The sequence below is a fragment of the Sus scrofa genome, unplaced genomic scaffold, assembly GCF_000003025.6.
Source record: "Sus scrofa isolate TJ Tabasco breed Duroc unplaced genomic scaffold, Sscrofa11.1 Contig587, whole genome shotgun sequence".
Classification (NCBI taxonomy): domain Eukaryota; kingdom Metazoa; phylum Chordata; class Mammalia; order Artiodactyla; family Suidae; genus Sus; species Sus scrofa.
The window spans coordinates 11,276-33,057 of record NW_018085256.1 but is presented as its reverse complement, the minus strand read 5'-3'; the positions used below and the strand labels follow the sequence as shown (position 1 = coordinate 33,057).

Here is a 21,782-nt window from a genome sequence, read left to right as displayed (position 1 = left end):
AAGAGGCATGCCATTTTAAACATAGGCGTCAAGTAAAAATGACATTTGAGTAGTGATTTCTAGCTTTAATAGCCTGAACCACTGTGATCCTTATGACACTAGCAGAGCAGGTATTATCTTTACTATGTGGGTGTAGAAGCTGAGCTTCAGTCTTTCTCAGCTTTCTTGTAACAGTCACTTGCTTAGCTGGGCGATGAACCCCATATTCCTGCCAAAACAAAACAATGTGTGCAAAGTGGTAATTTCACTAACATGACTCATAGTTGTTATAAGATTTCTGAGAAGAGGAATTTCTCTCTGGAAATTGCGAAGGCAGCTTTTTGGAGGGAGATGACATTGGGGGTGCATTTCCAAGCGCATCCTAATTGGGGACTGTAGCCTCCAATGGATGACTTCACATTGGTTTTAAGGAGATTCTCTTGCTGCAGAGTTTCCCCAGAGCAGCCTTCATGTCCCCATTTCTCAGAGTGTAGATAAAGGGATTTAACATCGGGGTCACGGCCGTGTACATCACAGTCATCACTGCATCCTTGAGGCTGTAACTCGTCAGGGGGCGGAAGTACATGCCCATGACCGTCCCATAATACAGGGAAACAACTGTGAGGTGGGACCCACAGGTGGAGAAGGCTTTGCGCACACCCTTGGTGGATGGAACTCGTAAGACTGCGGAAAAGACCCGAACATAGGAGATGATGATACATAGTAATGGCACGGAGAAAACACCAACCCCCACGTACATCATCTTCACGTTGAAGTGGGTGTCAGAACAGGACAGCTTGAGCAAAGGGACAGCATCCAGTAGAAGTTGGCCATTCCTTGTTTGCAAAAGGACAGACGAGCCGTGAGCAGAGTGTGGGGGACAGCATTGGCATTTCCAACCACCCACGACCCAACAACTAACAGGACACAAGCCCGTGGGCTCATGATTGTTGTGTAATGAAGTGGGCGGGTGATGGCCATGGCACGATCATATGCCATAGCAGCCAGGATGTAGCTATCCGTGTTAGCCAAGGCAATCATGAAATACATCTGTGTTAGGCATCCCCCAAAGGAGATGGCCTTGCTGTGCAAGAGATAATTAACCAGTGTCTTAGGGATGGTTACAGAGGATAAGAAGATGTCGACAAAGGAGAGGTTGGCCAGGAGAAGATACATGGGGTTGTGAAGGCGACTGTTGCAGCAGATGGCCAGGATGATGAGCAGGTTTCCAGTCACTGTGATGGGGTACATGAACAGGAAGAGGATGAGGAAGAGGGTTTCCTGTTCCTGATGACCACTGACTCCCAGCAGGATGAAATCCAGGGCAGAGGATTGATTTTCTTCCATCATCGCTCCTTTGTGAAGAAGGGAGGAGAAGAATCCAGAATTATTAGGGACGCACTGTGTCTAACACCTTCTGTATTCACCACATTAGGTCATCTGTGTTTATACTTGGACATGCTGCATCCAAAGACAGCTAATACTGGTGGAAAAGCATCTCTGTTCATCAGTTGGACTCACTGTCAGAAAGCCATTTACCCATGTCTACGACGTGGTCATTGTGAATCAGAAGTGCCCATCCTCCAGAGGCCAGACACCTTGGATTTTAGTATTTAACAGATAATTAAATTTAAATTTGCAAGTGTTAGATACGTTGTTAGGCCTCATGCCAAAACCACGAACATGTCAAAAATACAGTTTGTGTATTCATTTATTTAACATCTATGACATAGTCTCTGCTATGAAGAAACCAGGTTCTCGCACTAATTTTTTTTATGCATTATAGGGAAAAAGCAGCATTTTGGAGTATTTGAGGAAGGCATTTCATTACAAAAATGTGTTATACATGGAGCATCCTGGAGAATTCGGTTGTTCTACTGACTGATCCCAGAAGTATTAGGTGTCTACACTGGTGTTATACGATTATAAATCCGAGAGAAAACTGGGAATGGATTGTAGCAAAGCAAGCCTAGTCACATTCCTCCCCAAGTCTCCTGTTTTCAAAGTGTATTTTTACTATGTGTCTTTTCTAAACCCTTAGGTGTATGTAAGTAGAATGCTTTTCTCTTTGGTTTTTCCCTTCCTTGGCCTCATTATTTCCTCGAAGGAGTCATTCGGTTCTATAATGTCTTCAGCTGCTGCTTAGTCAGGTCTACATCTGTCGATGTAACCTCTCGTTCCTCTCATTGCACATTTGTCACACTCTTACATGCCCAACCGAACCCCATCCACTGCACACCCAACCTAAATAGTTGGCAGGTTTTTTCAAGAGGAAACTATACCTTGTTGATTTTCATCTCCTGCAGAGAGGCTCTTGTGAAGTACTGTTCATTTTGTGTACCAATCAGCTTGCACTCAGTATTTCTTGAATTATATCCAGGTTTACCATGTGGGCTTCCCACATGTGGGGTGCTCTCAGGCACTCTCATCCTTCCCTTCTCCATCCTGTCTTCTTGATTTCTTCATTTAAAATAATTTGTATCTATCTCAGCTTTTCCACTTTCTGTCTCAGTGCTGTAGTTTTGACCACCATCATTTTCTCTCTGAAATATTGAAATGCTGCCTTACCGGCTAGACTCCTGGTTCCCTCCTCTTTGGTATCTTGCACTTCATGGCCTTGCTAAGTGTTGGAGAGACTGCTAGCTGCTCACCCGAGTCTACTGGGTTTGCTTGTTGGGCACTCAGCTAGACTCTATTTCCTGGCCTCTACGTTGTGGACATGTAATTGAGTTCTAGCCAGTTTACCTGTGTGTTCCGGTTCTGGGCTTGCTCCATACTCTCTTTGCCCTCGTGTCAGCTGAATTAAAATGGCCAGGAGGCTGAATGGATGGTGGGGGTCACAGGGTGGAATGAGCCTGTGTCTTTAGTTCTCTACATCCAGGAGAGCCACGACTCACCAAGAAGACACCTACTGGAATTGCCACATAGGAGAGAAATAAGCTTTTATTCTTTTAAACCATGACACATTATTTGTTGTTATTGTCTTTTTAGGGCTACACCTGTGGCATATGGAGGTGCCCAGGCTAGGGGTTGGATTGGAGCTACAGCTGCCAGCCTATGCCGCAGCAGCATAGGATCAGAGCCATGTCTGCTACCTACACCACAGCTCACAGCAAATCTGGATCCTTAACCCAATAGGCAAGGCCAGGGATCGAACCTGCATCCTCATGGATGCCGGTCAGATCCATTTCTGCTGAGCCATGATGGGAATTCCCCTTACACATTTTTTTATCCATTTGTTATTGTAGTCCATTAGGTCCAAGTAATTCACATTTTTCTAAAGAACTGCTACTCAGCAATGAATTCAATCTCTAATTCATTCCATCATCAATTCTCATTGTCTCTCATTGTATATATGAATGATATGGGAGGACTTGGGATGCAGATCGAACTAACTTTCCCCCAAGTGTAATGTGCTTTTGCACCTTTGCACCCAAAGGAATTTAATTGTCTCACTTCCTTGAAATGCCCTTAAGCCCCCTGCAAAAATCACTTGAAGGGTTGCCCTGTTCAACAGAGCACTATAAACATTTTTTCTTTGTCATGTAAGAAGTAGAAAGCAAAGAGCAAAATGGAGCAAATGCACAGAAATTATGGTTGTCTACAATGAAAATGTAAGGGAATACATGGATAAACTAATTCATTTCAGGAAGTTAGCTATATATACATCAATATTAAAAATAGTCAATCCTGGAGTGCAGTGCAGTGCAGTGGTTGACGAATCTGACTGGGAACCATGAGGTTGCAGGTTCAATCCCTGCCCTTGCTCAGTGGGTTGATAATCTGGCATTGCCGTGAGCTGTGGTGTAGGTCACAGACGTGGCTCAGATCCTGTGCTGCTGTGGCTCTGGCGAAGGCCAGCGGCTATAGCTGCAATTCGACCCCTAGCCTGGGAACCTCCATATGCTGCAGGAGCGGCCCAAGAAATGGCGAAAAGTCAAAAATAATAATAATAATAATCAATCCTGTTCCAGTACTTCAGTAAGACTGAATTAGAAATTATAATTTCAAAAAATCCCTATCCATAGTAGGAAGAGAAATTTTAGATTCTCAGAATAATTCTAAGAAAAGCACTTCAGGAGTGGTGTCAAATAGGAGTTCCAGTCATGGCTCAGTGGTTAACGAATCCGACTAAGAACCATGAGGTTGTGGGTTCAATCCCTGGCCTTGCTCAGTGGGTTAAGGATCCGGCGTTGCCATGAGCTGTGGTGTGGGTTGCAGACGTGGCTCGGATCCTGTGTTGCTGTGGCTCTGGCATAGGCTTGGCAGCTACAGCTCTGATTCGACCCCTTGCCTGGGAACCTCCATATGCTGCGGGAGTGGCCCTAGAAAAGGCAAAAAGACAAAAAAAAAAAAGGTGGTGTCAAATATTACAAAATTTTATTTAATGAAAGAAGAAAATACCTAAAGTAATGTGGAGATAAGCACTGTTAATAGGAAAACTTGATGTGGTAAAAATGTCAGTTCTCCAGTTAATCTGTGGATTTGGTGCAATCCAATGAAAACACCACAGTTTTCCTTTCCACATAGGATATACCAAACCTATCCTAAAATTTGTGTAGAGGAATGAGGATCCAAGAATTGCTAAATCAATTTCAGACAAGAAGGAATGAGAATGGAATTACCTCATCAGATATAAACATGATTTACTCTGATAATACAAACAGTACAGTTATACTGTTAGAAGGACTGAAAAATAGACTATGTAACAGACTAGGGAGCTCAGCACAGACCCAGCATTTATGAGAAACTGCTGTATGACACAGGGTGGTTTAGATATGAGCAGGAAAAGGATGGACTGTATATTTAGCAGAGAGTTGTGGGATAACCGGATACCCATTTATAAAAATAATACTGAAAAATAGTATCTAGAGAATTCACTGAAGGAACAAAACTTCAAAATTGTAGAAGAAAAAAGAGAAAACGTGTTTATAATATGTAGGTAGGACTTGATTTCTTAAACTGAACACAAAACATGAGACAATACTGTAAAATTTAATTACCTTCAAACCAAAGCATTTGTATGAAAACACAACCCAAAAGAGGGGGCAAGACAGATCATGGATTGAACAAGTTATTTGCTCCACATATATCAGTAAAGGATTAGTATTTGGAATATGCACGAGTCCTATAATCTAGGAAGAAAGGAACCAAAAATATAGTAGGAAATCACGGGCAAAGATGAGAACAGGCAAGTCACAGAAGGGGAAGGTGATGTGGTCAATAAACAAACAAACAAAAAAGATAATTTGACTAAATTAAAAATCAATTTAAATTGTTCATTCAGAGTGTATACAAGTATAAGAGTCTGATAATTTTAAGAGTTGGGAAGAAATGAAAGAATTAGTATTGCCATTTCAGGAAAAATTAGCCCATCTCTGGAAGAGTTGGACTTCATACACCCGTGATCCAGCAATTCCACCTCTAGATGAGACCCTAGAGAAACTCCGACATATGTGTTCAAGGATGAGTGTTATCATATAGGAAACTTAGAAATGGCCTCCGTACAGAGAAATGGTTAAGTAAATTGTGCCCATTTCTTGTTAATGAATTCTGTACAGCAGTAAAGACTAACTGAATTCATATAGTGAAAGCGAGCGAATTCATATAGACACATTTTTAAAAATAGAATGGAACAAAGCAAGTTACTGGAAGATATAGTCCACATCACACAATATATACACACTTTAACACATAAAAATACAACACACGCATATGTAGTGAAAATATATATCCTAAATGGGAATATACTGTCCACCCAAGAGATTGCAGTTATCTCTGGAATGTGAGGGAGAAAAATGTAATTTTGGATGGAAAAAAAATGTATTTTCGAATGCATCTGTAATATTTATTTCTTTTAAAAATGTGTGGAGCTAATTTGACCAAATCTTATATTTTTAAAATCTAGATGATGAGTTTTGTTATGTTACGCTCTTTGTCATTCTGATGTTTTAGTACTATCATAAGCAAATTTAGTTTAAAATTAATATTTCACATGTGGAGTGATATTTGGTCTAGAGAGTGGCCATGGAGTTGGATGACGCAGGTACATTTTTCACTGAATGCAGGAGATAAAGAGAGTGTTCCTTGTGAAGAGGTTAAAAAAAAAAAAGGAAGCTATTTACACCAGGAAGGGGGATCCAGAGGCCAAATACAATGCTCATCTAGACTTACTTGTAGAGATGTCTGCTTACTGGACCCCAAACTGTATTTATAAAATGCAAATGTGATTGTGTCTGTCTCTCTAAATTTACTCCTTGTCTAGCCATCACCTAAAAGATGAAGTGCAAGTTCCTTATCACGGAGGGAAAACTCAAGGACAGATTGTTGAGAAAATGGAGGGTAACTCCAGGCAGAAATGTGTCATTTACCTTTATCAGAAGCTGAGGATACAGGCAGGGGAATAGGAGGAATTCACTCAGGAAAGGAGGTTGTGGGTTATTTGGTGGTGGGTTTTGACCAACAGTAATTTGTCCTTCCTTTGGTACGAAGGTGGTAGAGTGGATCTGAGCAGAACTAACCTTTGCTGATAATGCAGACATGGAACCTTTCGTTTAATATAAGCATAGCTATCTGAGCATGTATATTAAATGGCTGATCCATAAGGCAACGTTCTGAATGCTAATCTGGTGCGAGAACAACCACAAGGAAAGAAAAAGATAAGTAATTAGTGTAAGAATAACACCAGGAAAGAAGTGGTAGGTATAATCAATGCAGGAACCAAAGAAACAGGAGATGAGAGAAGAGAGGTTTCTGAGCATAGGGGCTGAGGTTGGAGACCCTCAGTGCTGGATGTCAAGTGTCATCATGGGAAGAAGTGATTTCTGCAAAAACCCTGAGAAAGAGCTGAAGAACCATGTGCCCCCAAGGAGAGGAGCCGGGAGGGGCGTCAGCATGAATGCTGGGGGCAGAGTAAGAGTCTTGAGTTTGCTGAGTTAAACCAGAGTCCTAGGAAATGCTGGCCACTAAAACCCACTTTCGTGGGACGTGGCAGTGCTCTGAGACAGCCGTCACCTGAGTGTGATGTTGCTGAAGACAAGGGAGGCCACATGTCTCCCCTTGTCATCTGAGTCAGCAAACATACCAAAAAGATATCCTCTGAGTGCTTTGAGATCCTCCCACAGGTCAGCTCATCAGTGCCTTGCCAATGAAAGAGCATAATTTCCTGAAGGAGCCTCTTAGCTTGCACCATTGACTGTGGAGGTGAGGGAGGATTGTCCTTAGCCCCTTTCTTAAATAATGCACTTGTGTGACTGCTAATGTGCCCAGTCAAACAATATGTCTTTTTTTCTTTCTTCTTCTTCTTTTTTTTTCTCCTTTTTGAGCTGTACCCATTGCATATGGAGGATCCCAGGCTAGGGGTCGAATCAGAGATACAGCTGCCAGCCTACTCCACAGTCACAGCAACGCAGGAGCCCAGCCACATCTGCAACCTACTCCACAGCTCACGGCAACACCAGATCCTTAACCCACTGAGTAAAGCCAGGGATCGAACCCGCATCCTCATGGATATTGGTCGGGTTTGTTAACCACTGAGCCACAATGGGAACTCCCAACCAATATTTCTTTTGAAGGTGGACAGCTCAGGATTGAGAAAACCAAATGAGAATTATCCCTTCCTCATCCTCTTGTTTTTCAGACAAAGCCCAAGGAGAACAATTATCAGAAGGGAAGGATCTCTCTCTCTCTCCCTCTATCTGTGTGTGTGTGTGTGTGTGTGTGTGTGTGTGTGTGTGTGTGTGTGAGAGAGAGAGAGAGAGAGAGAGAGAGAGAGGGGAGAGAGAGAGAGAGAGAGAGAGAGGGAGAGAGAGAGAGGGAGAGAGACTGTATTCCATCAGATCTTGAGAACTTGGGTTCTGAAGCCAAGGTTTTGAGTCCAGTTTTGCCACTCCTTCTGACTTTAAGCAATTCAGTTAATTATTGTTTTCCATCTGATAAAAGCATGTAGTGATTCTGCTTACCTCTTGAGGTCTTGTGGCGGTTAAAGGGGGTAATGTGTGCAGTGCAGTTGCTGGTTATTTCTCTCTTGATGTCACTGTCACAGTCTCTTCTCCGGTACCCAAAGCCCCTACCTGGGGAGGTGGCTCAGATGCTATCAAAAAGGAACTTGGTCCTGTGACCTTCTGGCCTCTTCCACAAGGGGACGTTTATAATCAGCTGGTCTAGTGCATGTTAAAATGCCTCTTGGGAAGTAGGTGTGCTGGAGAAAATGCCAGCAGTAGTTTGGGAGAACGGATTCTCCGTTCCTGCTGAAAGGTCGTAGGCTTGGGATAGTTTGGAAAGAAAAGCCCAAAGTTTCCCAACTGTGGAGCAGAAGGGGTGGAAAGAGCTGCCTGGATGGGGCCTGAAGATGAGGATTCTAGTTCCCTCTTTAAGGAAGCGAGGTGGTCATGGCAAAGCGAACATTTGGAATTATTCCCCAAGGTATGCAGTCTCTTGAAACATGACTCCCCCAGGACTTCATTCAGAGCATAGTCAGAGTAATTGTTGACACTCAGTACATGCTGCTCCAGCTATGCCCTGTGGAAACACGATGGTTCTCAAGAGTAATTATTCTCAGAATTCTTCTCTAGAAGGAAAGGGGGATGAAAGCTTCCCAGAGTACATCTCCAGGGTCCAAGGTCTGGGCTGACCCATAATTGCCTCTTTGTTGGAATGTGGGCCCCTATCTGATTCCGCACAAAGTGGGCCCAGCCCTCGGGAGCTTCAAAGCCTGGGGTACACTCAAGCGCTTCATCTCGATTACAGCATGCAGGGAAGTCTTTCTGGTGTTAACTGCGGAAAGTAAAAATAATTCTATTTCCTCTTTCCCTAGAATTCTACCTAGGAAGGTGTAGAAATTAATACACAAAACCCTCAATTAAGACAGCATCAAGAGGCCAGAAGGGGTATCCCTGTCACCCCACTGCAATAGCAGAGCCCAGCAAGCAGACTTTCTCCTGGTACCTGGCAAAGGCTCAGCCAATGAGAGATAGTCACAGCTCAGCCAATGAGATGCCACCACTGAAATCTTACTTCCTCCAAAGGACTGTTTGTTTCCTATAGCTCTCTTAACTCCCCTCGCCCATTCTTTAAAATTGTTCTCCTCTTTCTGCTGCCTGGGGCATCTGCACTGTGGCTTAACGAGTTTGCAGACTCAGAATCATAATTCGTTGTTGATCCTGAATAGCCTGCTTCCCTTTTATTTCCTGGAGAAATAACTGGGGGTCTATTTGTTTTATGTCAACAAAGGTTAGAGTGAAAGTTAGACTTTCCTTTTCTAGCACGTTAATGCTAAGTCTCAATTTTCAGAGCTGGAAGAATCTTCCTCTGCTGCCCCCTTGGACCACGTCCTCCTGGGAGAGCACCATTTTAGAGAAGAAATACTCTCTCTGCTCCTATTTTCCCCAAACCTGTGGCCCAATGCCACATCACTGAACAATTTTCATGACTTCCTGGGAAACCAGAGGCATAAATGGAGCAAGAGAGCTGTGATTTGTTACTATCATTTTTTTCCTTTTGGAATTGGAATTCTCTTCAGTGACCACGGCTTCTTGGATCTTGGACTGAATGATAGTGATGAGACTGGGCAATGAAAGGAAAGATCACGTCTCCTTCCTCCTTCAAAGTTCAATATCGTCTATGTGAGCCCATGTTTCCCACCTCTGTCCCATAGCTCACCTATTACCAGCAGTGGAGTGCCCTCACTGTTTGTAAAAAGTCTAGCCATGTCTTCTGCTAGTTCACAATTCCAGTTTACCTAGCTGTCTGTCTGTTATTTTATATCTCCTGTGTGCTGATATCTCCTGTCAGGTGAGGGGAATGCGTTGGGCATGAAGAGAACTGAGCTCAAATCCTCACGTGCCTCTTTCGATTGAAGCATGTGAAATATGTGACTTCACATTTTGGAGAGTTTATTTTCTCGTCTGGAAAAGAGGGTTACTATTGTCTGTTCTTCAGGGCTCTTTTGAACATTAAAAGCGATCGTAATGAATGTGATGCAGTAAAAGCACGTGAAGTACACACATGCGTATTTGATATGTAATGAAATACCGACTTTCTCTGAAACTGTGTGGCACATTTGGAACCTCCTTTCTAGTGCTCAGGACTTTCTTCCTTGTGTGGGCCATCGTTCCATTTTTTTCCGAAACAAGTGTTTGCCTGCCCACTCCACAGTGTTATGAGAGTACAGTAAAAACACACTGTGCTGTGTGCTTTGGTGGATAGAACACCGAGAGAGACACATAGCTTGACTCACAGGGACGTCAAGTCAGTATTGCCAGGTTCCTCCCATCCCTTACCAGAATCCTCATTCTCCACTCTGGCCCCCTTTCCCAAAATTTAGTCATTCGACAGACGTTCTTGGATGATTTCATCTTCTCCAAACTTTACTTATCACCTCCACTCTGATTCATGCTCTGTTAATTTTGCTGCCAAGTTTCATATCCTTATGGTTAAATACTCTCTTCCATGAGAATGTGCCATGGGAACTTTTAAAATCTGCCCAAGATGGAACTACTCTTCGTAAATTACTCTCTTCTCCGTTATCATCAATAAAGGTGTCATTTATTATCATAAAAATTACTACATTCTATTGTTTGTACGTCCACATTCCTTTACACCGAATCTCTTTGTCTTTATTTTCACTCACTCCCTTGCTATATTTTTCTGATGTACCTAATTAAACTCCTGGTCTCACCAATCCCCTCTGTCTCTTACTGGTGTCTCTGTCCAATCCTTCATTAAAGCAAAACACGTGTTGCTGCTTCATAAAGAGCTCCTTATTTTTACCGATAGATATCTACCTGTGTGCCAACCTGTCATCACTATTTATCTATTCATAAGGGAAAATGTTGTAGGTTCCCATTGATCCACCACCCAACCTGAAAATTAGGACTTTGGGGATAATCCATATCAAATACATGGTACCCCATTTCCATCCCCTTGAGTCTTTCTTCTTCAATATCCTCTTGTCCTGAATCCTATGTTCACCTTTCTCTTGCTTTTTTTTTGTCGTGCTTTTTTTTTTTAATTGTACTTTTGTCGCATCTATTTCTGTTCCTCAACAAGTATTTTGTGGTTGTTTGTGGTTGTTTATAATCTTATGAAAAAGTTATCAATAATAATCTTTGAGAATTTACACATTTTCAGCTAATATTATTATGATAAGATCAACCAAATTGTAGCATAACTCTCTAGGACATTCAGGAAAATTAGCCAAAAAAAAAAAAAAAGAAGGATTTCTTTCCTGGGTGAAGTGACTGAACTCAATTAGGACATTCTACTGATAATACAAAAAGGGCTTCCAGGAGGACCCATGCCTACAACTACATCTGGGATACATTTGTGTTTCCATGTCCAATAGGAAAGATTCCTAAAAATAACATCAACCAAAAAAAAAAAAAATAGGCAGAATTGTTGAGCATCCAAAGCCCCCGAAGAATGACTGTTTGCATCATTTAAGTATGTGGGGACCAAGTAGAAGCATCTTGGCAGCTCCTCTCAGACATCTGAGCTTCAGATGTGTGGTCATCCCTCTTCTGAATTCCTAGGTTCTGGTAACACCACGTTTCCCTTTCGTTCCTCCAGTCCTAGTGAAAGTAACTTCTTTTTGCAGTTAAAAATGGTTCAGTTACAGCAGCATTCATCTTTTTTTTTTTTTTTTGGTCTTATTAGGGCTGAACTCATGGCATATGGAAGTTCCCAGGCTAGGGGTTCAACCTGGAGCTGGAGCTGCTGGCTTACACCACAGGGGTTGAACCTGTGTCCTCATGGATACTAGTCAAGTGTTACCACTGAGCCACAACAGGAACTCCATCGTTTATCTTTTATCTTCTAAGCCACTTTCAGTGTACACCTATGTATCTGTGTATCTTCGTTAAAATTTCTGTTTCCTGAATGGTTCCAAAATGACTTGTAACATACCGGGTGTGGGATGGGTGGGAAATGAAATCAAGTCTGTTCACGTCTCATCATTATCAGATCACATTTATTCACTTACATTCACTCCTTCTCCCTTCACCAATACTTATTGATTGCACCTCAATGACCAGCATTGGTAGAAGTCGAGTGGAGCGTTAGGACAACTCTTGCCCTCAAGGTTTGCAAGCAAAGTAGGGGCGATATAATAATCCCCCAAGTTGACATTCAGGTAGTGATTTATAGACTTCAAAGTACGAAGTACGATGATCCTCACCCTTTCTGACAGCAACAAAGCAGACAGTTTTCTTTCCATTATGTAAATGTAAAATCCATGGCTCAGACATTCTCAGCTTGACTCTGCCCGTCAGCAGTGTAGTTGGGACAGGAACCCAACAACTTTGCTGCCACTTTGCCAGAGGGAGAGTGTTGTGTATGAATTGATAATAGAATGTCTTCTAACTCATAAGGTTTATTTTTCGTGATTTATCTATTTTTTATTTTTTTGTCTGTTTCTTTTTTTTTTTTTTTTAGGTCCGCACACCTGCAGCATTTGGAGGTTCCCAGGCTAGGTGTCCAATCAGAGCTGTAGCTGCTGGCCTACACCACAGTCCTAGACCCAACCTGCCTCTGCGACCTACACCACAGCTCATGGACGTGCAGGATCCTTAACCCACTGAGCGAGGCCAGGGATAGAACCTGCAACCTCATCATTCCTAGTCATATTTGTTTCCGCTGCACCATGTTTTCAAGTTGTCTTGATGTATAGTTGATTTACCACATTGCGATAATTTCTGCTGTACAACAAAGTGATCCACTTATACATATACCCACATCCATTCCTTTTCAGGTTCGTTCCCCATATAGATTGTCCCAGAATATTGGGCAGAGTTCCCTGTGCTATGTAGCAGGTCCCTGTTGGCCAGTCATTCCATATACCACAGTGTGCACATGCCAATCCCAAACCCCCAGTCCACCCGCCGCCCCCACCCCACCTGTCCCCTTTGGTAACAGTAAATTTGTCTTTAAAATCTGTGAGTCTGTTTCTGGTCTACAAGTAAGTTCATTTGCATCCTTTTTAAGAGTCCACCTCTAAGTGATTTCCTGTGATGTTTCTCTTTCACTGACTAACTTCACTTAGTATGATAAGCTCTAGGTCCATCCATCTTGTTGCCAATGGCATGGTTCCACCCTGTTTAATGGCTAAGAAATATTCCATTACATGCGGGTACCACATCTCTATCCATTCCTCTCGTCAATGACTATTTGGGTTGCTTCCATGCCCCAACTCTTGTAAATAGTGCTGCAATGAACATAGGAGTGGATATGTCTTTTCCAATTATGGTTTTCTCTGGATAGATGCTAAGGAGTGGGATTGCTGGATCACATGCTAGTTCTATTTTCAGGTTTTGAGAAACTTTCCCAGTGTTTTTAACTAGTGGTTGTACCAATTTACATTGCTGCAAATAGTGAAGGAGGGTTCCCTTTTCTCCACACTCTCTCCAGCATGTATTGTTTGTAGAATTTTTGAAGATGACCATTCTGGTGATGTAAGGTGGTACCTTATAGTAGTTTTGATTTGCATTTCTCTAACAATTAGTGATGTTGAATATCTTTTCATGTGTTTGTTTGTTTGTTTGTTTGTTTTTGCCATCCATATGAGTTCTTTAGAGAAATGTCTCTTTAGGTCTTCTGCCTATTAAAAAAAATTTTTTTTTGTATATTGTGCTGCATGAGTTGTTTGCATCCAATTCACAAGATTTCTGAGAAGGGGAATTTCATGGCTGTAAATAATAAGGTGGCTTCTTGGAGGGGGAGGACATTAGGGCTCGATATTGATGGTATCCTAATTGGAACCTGCAGTCTCTAATATGACCTCACATTGGTCATGAGGAGATTCTCTTGCTAAAGAGTTTCCCCAGAGCAGCCTTCATGTCTCTATTCCTCAGACTGTAGATGAAAGGATTTACCATCGGGGTCACGGCAGTGTACATCACAGTTATCATTGCATCCTTTGGGCTGTGACTCGTCAGAGGGCGGAAGTACATGCCCATGACTGTCCCATAATACAGAGAAACAACTGTGAGGTGGGACCCACAGGTGGAGAAGGCTTTGCGCACACCCTTGGTGGAAGGAACACGTAAGACCGTGGAAAAGACCTGAACATAGGAGATGACGATGCATAGTAATGGCACGGAGAAAACACTAGCCCCTAGGTACATCATCTTCACATTGAAGTGGATGTCGGAACAGGACAGCTTGAGCAAAGAGGCAAGGTCACAGTAGAAGTTGGCCACTTCCTTGTTTGCACAGAAGGACAGACGAGCCGTGAGCAGAGTGTGGGGGACAGCATTGGCATTTCCCATCACCCAAGACCCAACAACTAAGAGGACACAAGCCCGTGGGCTCATGACTGTTGTGTAATGAAGTGGGCGGGTGATGGCCACGGCACGATCATATGCCATAGCAGCCAGGATGTAGCTATCTGTGTTCACCAAGGCCAGCATGAAATACATCTGTGTTAGGCATTCCCCAAAGGAGATGGCTTTGGTACCTAAGAGATGGTTGGCGAGAGCCTTTGGGATGGTTACAGAGGAGAAGAAGATGTCGACAAAGGAGAGGCTGACCAGGAGAAAATACATGGGGTTGTGAAGGCGAACGTCACAGTGAATGGCCAGGATGATGAGCAGGTTTCCCATCAGTGTGATGGGGTAAATGAATAGGAGGAGGGTGAAGAAGAGGTTTTCCTGTTCCTTCTGACCACTAACTCCCAGGAGGATGAAATCCAGGTTGGAGGACTGGTTGCCTTCTCCCATGGATCTTTGAGCAGGAAGGGGAGAGGAATCCAGCATGAGTAGTGCAGTACTGTGTAGAATGATCTTCTTAAGCCACCATTTTTCATTCCTGTCGTTGCTATGTCAATCCGGGGTTTACTAAATCCTGAGGTAGGCAATACATTTGGGCTCAAAGCTCCTATAGGTCATGGGGAATAATCAACAGTTAGCTCTAGACACTCTTTCTAAGAAGTGAACAATCTTGAATCATAGGTGCCCATCCTACCCAACCCTAGCACCATCCCCCAGACACCTAGGGTATAATTATTTTACAAATAGTTAAAGTCTATATTTGACACACTAGAAGCTTTGTTAGACCTTGACACAAAGTCATAAGTATGGGAAAGTACAATGTATTCATTCATTTATTCAAATATGGCAACGTCTACTCTCAAGGACCTTAGAACTTCACAGAGAAGCTCGAATCACATGCTAATCTTATTAAATATGAAAAGGAAAGGACAGTAGTTTGGAGTCTTTGAGAAAAACTCCAGTGCAAGGATAGTTAGTAAGAGGAACACCCTGGATAATTAGAATTGTTCCACGGACAAAACTCAGAATGAACCCAGAGTCCAGAATGTTAACAGTTGTCCAGCCTGGTGTCAGAAGATTGCCAGTTATAGAGACCACTGAGGTTGGGTTATAGCAAAATGATAACAGTGAGTTTACTTGCTGGGTATCTCATTTTTTAGGTAAACAGTCACTTTTGATAGGTTTCATCCACATTCCCAACTCTGAAATATGTATAATCATGATATTTTTCTCTTTGATCTCACCTTATATTAGAAACAATATCTCCTACAGTTTCTCACCCAATTTCACTGTGGCTTCACTTACTGCCTAGTAGAATCTAAGGTCTATGTCTGTTGACTTGATCTCTTTTTCCTACATTTCCTCATTCGTCATCATGCAAACATATCTGACCAAACCTCACACCCTGCACATCCAATCTAAGTAGATTACAACCTTTTGTGAGGAGGAGAACGATATCGTGTTTATTTATTATCTCTTTGAGAGGGATTATTTTGAAATATTATTCCTTATATGTATATGTGGGTATACACACACACACACACACACACACACACACGCACACACACACACACAGAGTCAATTGTTCCTGATTTTTTTTTGGGGGGGGAGCTGCACCTGTGGCATATGGAGGCTCCCAGGCTAGGGGTTGAATCGGAGCTACAGCTGCTGGCCTATACCACAGCCACAGCAACGAAGGTTCTGAGCCACGTCTGTGAATTACACCACAGCTCATAGCAATGCCAGATCCTTAACCCACTGAGCAAGGCAACGGATCAAACCTGCCACCTCATGGTTACCTGTTAGATTCATTTGTGCTGCGAATGGGAACTCCCAGTTCTTGAATTATATTCAGGTTTATTTTATGGGTTTCCCACATGTAGGATACTCATAGGCACACTCAGTTTATTCTCACCTCTATATCTGACCTTATTGACTCAGTTTCAAGTAATTTGTATATAAATGACCTATTTATTGGTTCAGTGCTTTAGTTTTGACTGCTGTTACTTTCTTTTTGTCTTTTTGCTATTTCTTTGGGCCGCTCCCGCGGCATATGGAGGTTCCCAGGCTAGGGGTCCAATCGGAGCTGTAGCCACCAGCCTACGCCAGAGCCACAGCAACGCAGGATCCGAGCCGCGTCTGCAACCTACACCACAGCTCACGGCAACGCCGGATAGTCAACCCACAGAGCAAGCGCAGGGACCGAACCCGCAACCTCATGGTTCCTAGTCGGATTCGTTAACCACTGCGCCACGACGGGAACTCCCCTGCTGTTACTTTCTACATGAAATATTGTGATGCTTCCTTCACAATAATGGTTCCTACTCTTTGATCTATCTTGACGCATATTATTTGTGGCAGAGACTACTAGCTGCTCATGCAAATCCATATTGTTCTTTTCCTGTGCACTCATCTAGACTCCATTTGCCAACGTTCCATGCCCTGAGATGTTGTCATGTGACTGAATTCAGCCAATCCATCCTTGTGTTCTGGGCTTCCTCGGCCCTCTTTTCCAGGTCTTGTCAGCTGGAAGCAAAAGGCTTGGAAGCTAAATGGAATGGTGGGGTCACGTGGTGGAATGAGCCTGTGTCCCATGTTTTCCACATCCAGGACAGCCACCACACACTACGAAGACACACTGGGACTGTTACACAGGGGAGAAATAAACTTTTATTCTTTTTCAGGCATTATATATTTTGTCCTCTATATTACCGTAGTCCAGGATTTTCTAAGGAATTCACTAATTCTTGAGTAGAATTGACTCAAAATATAATTCATTCCACCACCAATGTCTCCTGTAGTTTCTTAGGAATTATACCCAAGGCATAGGAAATGCAGGTAAAATTATTTTCCTTCAAAATATAATTTGCTTTTTCATCTCTACACCTAAATAAATTTGGTTTTCTCTCTTGACATGCCTTTCCCTATATTGCCACAGAGTCATAATATGGCAGAAGTGAGATTGTTCCATAAACCTGGAGGGCTTAGAGACTCTGGTTAGCTCATCTGGTAAGGCAGTGAAAATTAAGAGGAGTGCTCTTGGGAACATGGTCAACTAAGCTGACAAAGACGGGCCACATTACGGCTAAAATACATAAACATTCTGAAGTTTGGCATTCCTGCTGTGGTACAGTGGGTTAGAATCTCATTGCAGCGGCTTGGGTTACTGTGGAGGTGTGGGTTCGCTCCCTGGCCTGGGAACTTCCATATGCCATGGGTATGGCCATTAAAAATTTTTTTCTAAGTTTATAAAGGCAAAATAAAAAAATGCACGTGCCCAAACATCAAAGAAAGAAATGGGAATACCTCGATATGAGAAATTTTTAAAAAGCTGAAAGAAATTGTTGTCAAGCAAAGCTGATGCTCTGGTGGCCCCTTGATGTTCACAACCAAGAATAAGGTCCTAATGGATGGAGTCTGGGGTGATAATGGCCCTTTGTTCCTGAGATGTGGACACAGATCTGCATCAAGTAGGGAGCTCGTCCTGAGTCCTCTGCCTAAAACACTCGAAGTGTTGCTTTATTTGTTAAAAGAACACTAGAAAATATTTTACCATAGAAGAAATGGATAGGAGTTCCCGTCGTGGCTCGGTGAAAACAAATCTGGCCATAATCCATGAGGATGCAGGTTCGATCTCTGACCTCTCTCAGTGGGTTGAGGGTCTGGCATTGCCGTGAGCTATGGTGTAGTTCACAGAGGTGGCTTGGATCTGGCGTGGCTGTGGCTATGGCTGTGGCCAGCAGCTGTAGGTCTGATTTGACTCCTAGCCTGGGAACCTCCATATGCCACAAGTGCAGCCCTAAAAAGACAAAAAAAAAAAAAAAAAAAAAAAAAAGAATAGAAAGAGCAAAGTGGATAGAATTCACAGAGTTGTTTTCAAAGAAATTTCAAGAGACCCTCTAGATAAACTAAAAGATTTAGGCCAGTTAGTTGAATAGGAGTCAGTAGTTAAATATCAATACTGTCTAATACTTAAGCAACAATAAATTAGAAATTATAATTTAAAAAAAGGATCCCTGGGAGTTCCGGTCGTCGTGCAGTGGTTATCGAATCTGACTAGGAACCGTGGGTTGCTTGTGGGTTTGATCCCTGGCCTTGCTCAGTAGGTTAAGGATCTGGCATTACCGTGAGCTGTGGTGTAGGTCACAGATGCAGCTCTGATCCTGTGTTGCTGTGCTGTGGTGCAGGCCGGCAGCAGCAGCTCAGATTAGACCCCTAGCCTGGGAACCTCCATGAGCCACAGGCGCGGCTCTACAAAAGACCGAAAGACAAATAAATAAAGAATCCCCATTCACAAGAGCAAGATAAATTTTAAGAAATATGGAAATAATTCTTTTAAAAAAATCCAGGAGTTCCCGTCGTGGCGCAGTGGTTAACGTTCCAACTAGGAACCATGAGGTTGCGGGTTCAGTCCCTGCCCTTGCTCAGTGGGTTAATGATCCGGTGTTGCCGTGAGCTGTGGTGTAGGTTGCAGACGCGGCTTGGAACCTGTGTTGCTCTGGCTCTGGTGTAGGCTGGTGGCTACAGCTCTGATTCGACCCCTAGCCTGGGAACCTCCATATGCCGTGGGAGCAGCCCAAGAAATGGCAAAAAGACAAAAAAAAAAAAAAAATTTAAAAAAAGTCAGTCTGGTTGCAAAAATAACAAAATTTTACTGAACAAAAAATAAATACCTAAAACCAGGGAGATAATATTATAGAAACATCAATTCACCTACAATTATTTTATGAATTCAATGCAATGCTATTCAAAATACCACATATTTCTTTAAAAGATGATACTCAGTAAACTGATCCAAAACTTCATGTAGGAGAATAAAGAACCAAGAAGATAGTGTTAGGATGAGAATAAGGAGGAAGGACCTGACTTGTCAGTTGTCATAATGATTCAAAGAGTGGAGTGGTCCTGGCATGGGGGCAAGCAAGTAGGTCTGTATAGCAGATTAGAGCGCTTAGAAACAGATCAAAGATTTATTAGAAATTCGTATACGACATGGATGGTTTAGTACTAGGCAGGAAAAGGATAGACTGTACGTTTGGTACAGAGTGCTAAGTCAGCTGGATTCCTCTATGTGAAAATACAGGAAAATAATTTTAAAGGATGAATTGTGAAGACCAAAGTTCAGAAAACTTAGATGGAGATTATGTTTATGGTACCAGGCTTCCTCCACACTCTTTATTGTCATGCAAACTGAATGAAATGTCCAGGAGACTTTGAATGGGATGGTGGAGTTACCCATTCAAAGTCTAATGGTGGAATGAGCTTGTGTCCTCAGGAGAACCATCATCCACCAAGGATACCTGCTGTTACAGAAGAAAGAAACAAAATTTACCCTATTTAACCCCTTGTGCACTTATTTTTTCTTTTTTGTCTTTAAGGGCTGCACCCATGACACATGGAGGTTCCCAGGCTAAGGGTCGACTCCAAGCTGTAGCTGCTGGCCTATGCCATAGCCATAGCCACAGCCACGTCAGATCCAAGCTACATCTGCAACCTACACCATAGCTCATGGCAGCATTGGATCCGTAACCCACTGAGCAAGGCCAGGGACCGAACCTGCAACCTCATGGCTCCTAGTCGGATTTGTTTCTGCTGAGCGACGACGGGACCTCCTAAACCCTTGTGCACTTTGTCATTATTTGTTACTGTAGTCTGGGCTATCCCAAGCAATTCACTAATTTTTCTAAAAAGACCTCTACTCGATAATTGATTCAGTGTGTAATATTCACTCACCAACTCTGAGTGTCTTTTATAGTACACATGGGAATTGTATGCTAGGCACAGGGAAAGCAGATAAAATTATATTTCCCTCAAATATGATACACTTTTTCATCTCTGCACTTAGATGAGTTTGATTTTCTCTCTTGAATGACTTTCCCTATGTCCACGTGAAATCATAATCTCTCAGAGTTGAGAGGGTTCAGTAAAACCAGAGGGTTCAGAGACTATGGTTAGCTCATATGGTAATGAAATATTTTAGAGGAGGGGCTTCTGGCAACACGGCAGCCTTAGCTAATGCCACCAGGTCCCATTCCAATTAAAACACATAGAAATTATGAATAAATGTGATAAGTGATTAAATATGCATACCTAAACCTAAAAGAAAGAAATGGGACTATGCAGGTATGAAAAACAAAAAGCACACTCAGAACAAGAGCTGTAAACCAGTGCTGATGCTGCGACGGACCTTTGGGGTTTCAAGTAGGAATTAGGTCCAAAGGCTGGGATCTGGGGTGTTAATGACCCCTGGATAAAATGTGGGCACAAATCTGCATGAAGCAGGAAATTTGATTTGAATCCCACTGTAAAACAGTTAAAGCATGATCCTATTTATGAAAATAGCACCAAAAAATGGCCATGTAAGATTTGGAAAGGAAAGAACAAAATGGATAGAATTCATTGAAAATGAGATTGCTTTCAAAGAAAATCAAAGAGACTTTCTAGATAATTCAGAAGTTTGAGCATATACATGTGATATAAATTGATATTTAAAAAATCCATAATGTTCTTATATCAAACAAAAATAAATTGCTTTTTAAAAAAGACTCTCTATTCCCAGTGCCAGCAGACATTAGAAATCTAGAAGTACCCTAACAAACGAGGTCCAAGACTGACTTTAAATATTGTAAAATCATCATTTCACAATACATGTAACTCAAATCGTTATGCCGTATAGCTTAAACTTATGCAGTGCTGTAGGTCAACTGATATCAATAAAACTAGAAAAAATGACTAAATGTTACTGAGTGGCAGAAAGAATACCTAGAAAATGTGGAGAACTCACTATTACAAAAATGTCAATTCTCCACCAGTCTATTAATCTATGAAATCATTGTGATCCTAAATAAGACACCAGAAGTTTTTCCCAAGCATGGAACCTAGTAAGCTTCGTAAAATTCGTATGGGAGCATAAAGAGACAAGAAGAGCTAAGACAATTTGAGGAAAAAGAAACATTGGAAAAAGAATCCAAGGTAGGAAGGGCCAGAGGAGGTCATTTGTATACTTAATAGTGCTGTTAAGGGGGAATGACTTCCTCTGGCCCTTCCTACCTTGGATTAGTACTGACACAGGAACTGACAAATACATCTATGTAACATTCTGGAGAGCCTACAAACAAAATTCTATTACAAACAGAAATTTGAAATATCAATATAAATGCGTTTCTATTTGTTAGAAATTGGTACATGACGTGGGTAGGCTTCGAAATAGCTAGGGCACGGTTGGACTGGCTGTTTGGGACTCTTAGACACCAAAACATAAGAATAATACAGAAACATTTCTAATAAATGTAAAAAGCAAAACTTCAGAAGCTTTAGAAGAAAAGTGTTTATAGTATCAGGATAGAATATGATTTTTTTAACCAGGCACAAAATTTACAACACAGAAGCAAAAATGTAAAATTTGGCAACTTGAAAGCATGTGTGTGAAACAGAGGGTAAAGAAAGGGGAGAGGCAAATCGTGGATTGGAAGAAGTATGTGCTGCTCACATAATCACATAACAAAGGCTTAGTATTCAGAGTACAGAAGCTTCCTACAC

At 42.2% G+C, this 21,782-nt stretch overlaps 1 protein-coding gene and 1 pseudogene across 1 annotated transcript; both read right to left on the bottom strand.

The window, feature by feature from the left end:
• Positions 1 to 249: 249 nt before the first annotated feature.
• On the bottom strand, positions 250 to 1,329 carry LOC100738057 (annotated as a pseudogene).
• Positions 1,330 to 13,504: 12,175 nt separating this feature from the next.
• LOC100513947 (olfactory receptor 1A1-like) lies at positions 13,505 to 14,693 on the bottom strand. Its single transcript, XM_003131840.5, has one exon. It carries the CDS (start codon positions 14,691 to 14,693, stop codon positions 13,764 to 13,766), a length of 930 nt encoding a protein of 309 aa, XP_003131888.4. The 3' UTR covers positions 13,505 to 13,763.
• Between the last annotated feature and the right edge of the window lie 7,089 nt (positions 14,694 to 21,782).

What these genes read in the sequence shown, in the direction of transcription:
- LOC100513947 (XM_003131840.5), bottom strand. Translation starts at nt 14,693, where the DNA reads ATGGGAGAAGGCAACCAGTCCTCCAACCTGGATTTCATCCTCCTGGGA.